The 729-nt window shown below is 69.4% G+C and overlaps 1 protein-coding gene across 1 annotated transcript in view; it reads left to right on the top strand.

Moving 5' to 3' along the window:
• The window catches only part of SELPLG (selectin P ligand), a 1,292-nt gene extending 600 nt beyond the window's left edge, over positions 1 to 692 (top strand). Inside the window, exon 2 of the mRNA XM_009334443.1 lies at positions 4 to 692. Within this exon, the coding sequence (XP_009332718.1) occupies positions 4 to 692 (689 nt within the window). The remainder of the gene's footprint in view (positions 1 to 3) is intronic.
• Positions 693 to 729: the final 37 nt, after the last annotated feature.

The following is a 729-nucleotide window of genomic DNA, read 5'->3' on the forward strand; positions in this document are numbered from 1 at the left end:
GAGCTCTGCGGCCGGCAGCGCCCAGCACCAACGCCGGCCTGCACGAGGCGATAGCAGTGCCAACCACAGCCGATCCGCAGGACGAGACCGCTTCCCCTGAACCCGACCTGCTGCTGGGCTCTGTGCCGCCGGCAGAGCCCAGCACACAGGCAGCACCCCAAAACAGCATCACCACCATCCCCGGCTGGCTCATGTCACCCAGCGAGGAGGGGACAGTGGCCAGCAGCACAGACAGCAGCTCCCCAGCGGGGCCGCACTCAGTGACCCCCCCAGCCCTTGGCCCCACCACCGCAGGTTACAAGAAAACCAAGAAAGCCGGAGCTCCCCCCCTGCCGACTTCAGCCCCTTGGGACACGAAGCCCAGGGGGACCGCAGTGCCGGTCCCCTGGGACCCCAGCAGGGTGATGGGCAAGTGCCTGCTGGCCATCCTGCTGCTGGCGCTGGTGGCCGCCACCTTCATAGTGTGCACGGGAGTGCTGGGCGCCCTGCTCTGGCGGCGGGCGCGGACGGCACACCGCCGGATCAGCCGCACCGAGATGGTCTGCATCTCCTCCCTGCTGCCCGACGGCGAGGCAGTTACCAACGGCCCCAAGCCCGGCCCGGCCCGGCGGCCGAAGCTGCTGCTCGACAGCGGCTCCGAGGCCGACGGTGACAACCTGACTCTCAGCAGCTTCCTGCCAGAGCACTCCTGAGCTGCGGGGACAGGGTACTGCATCCGAGAGCACGGGG

The sequence above is a fragment of the Pygoscelis adeliae genome, unplaced genomic scaffold (assembly GCF_000699105.1).
Source record: "Pygoscelis adeliae isolate BGI_AS28 unplaced genomic scaffold, ASM69910v1 Scaffold262, whole genome shotgun sequence".
NCBI classification, from domain to species: Eukaryota; Metazoa; Chordata; class Aves; order Sphenisciformes; family Spheniscidae; genus Pygoscelis; species Pygoscelis adeliae.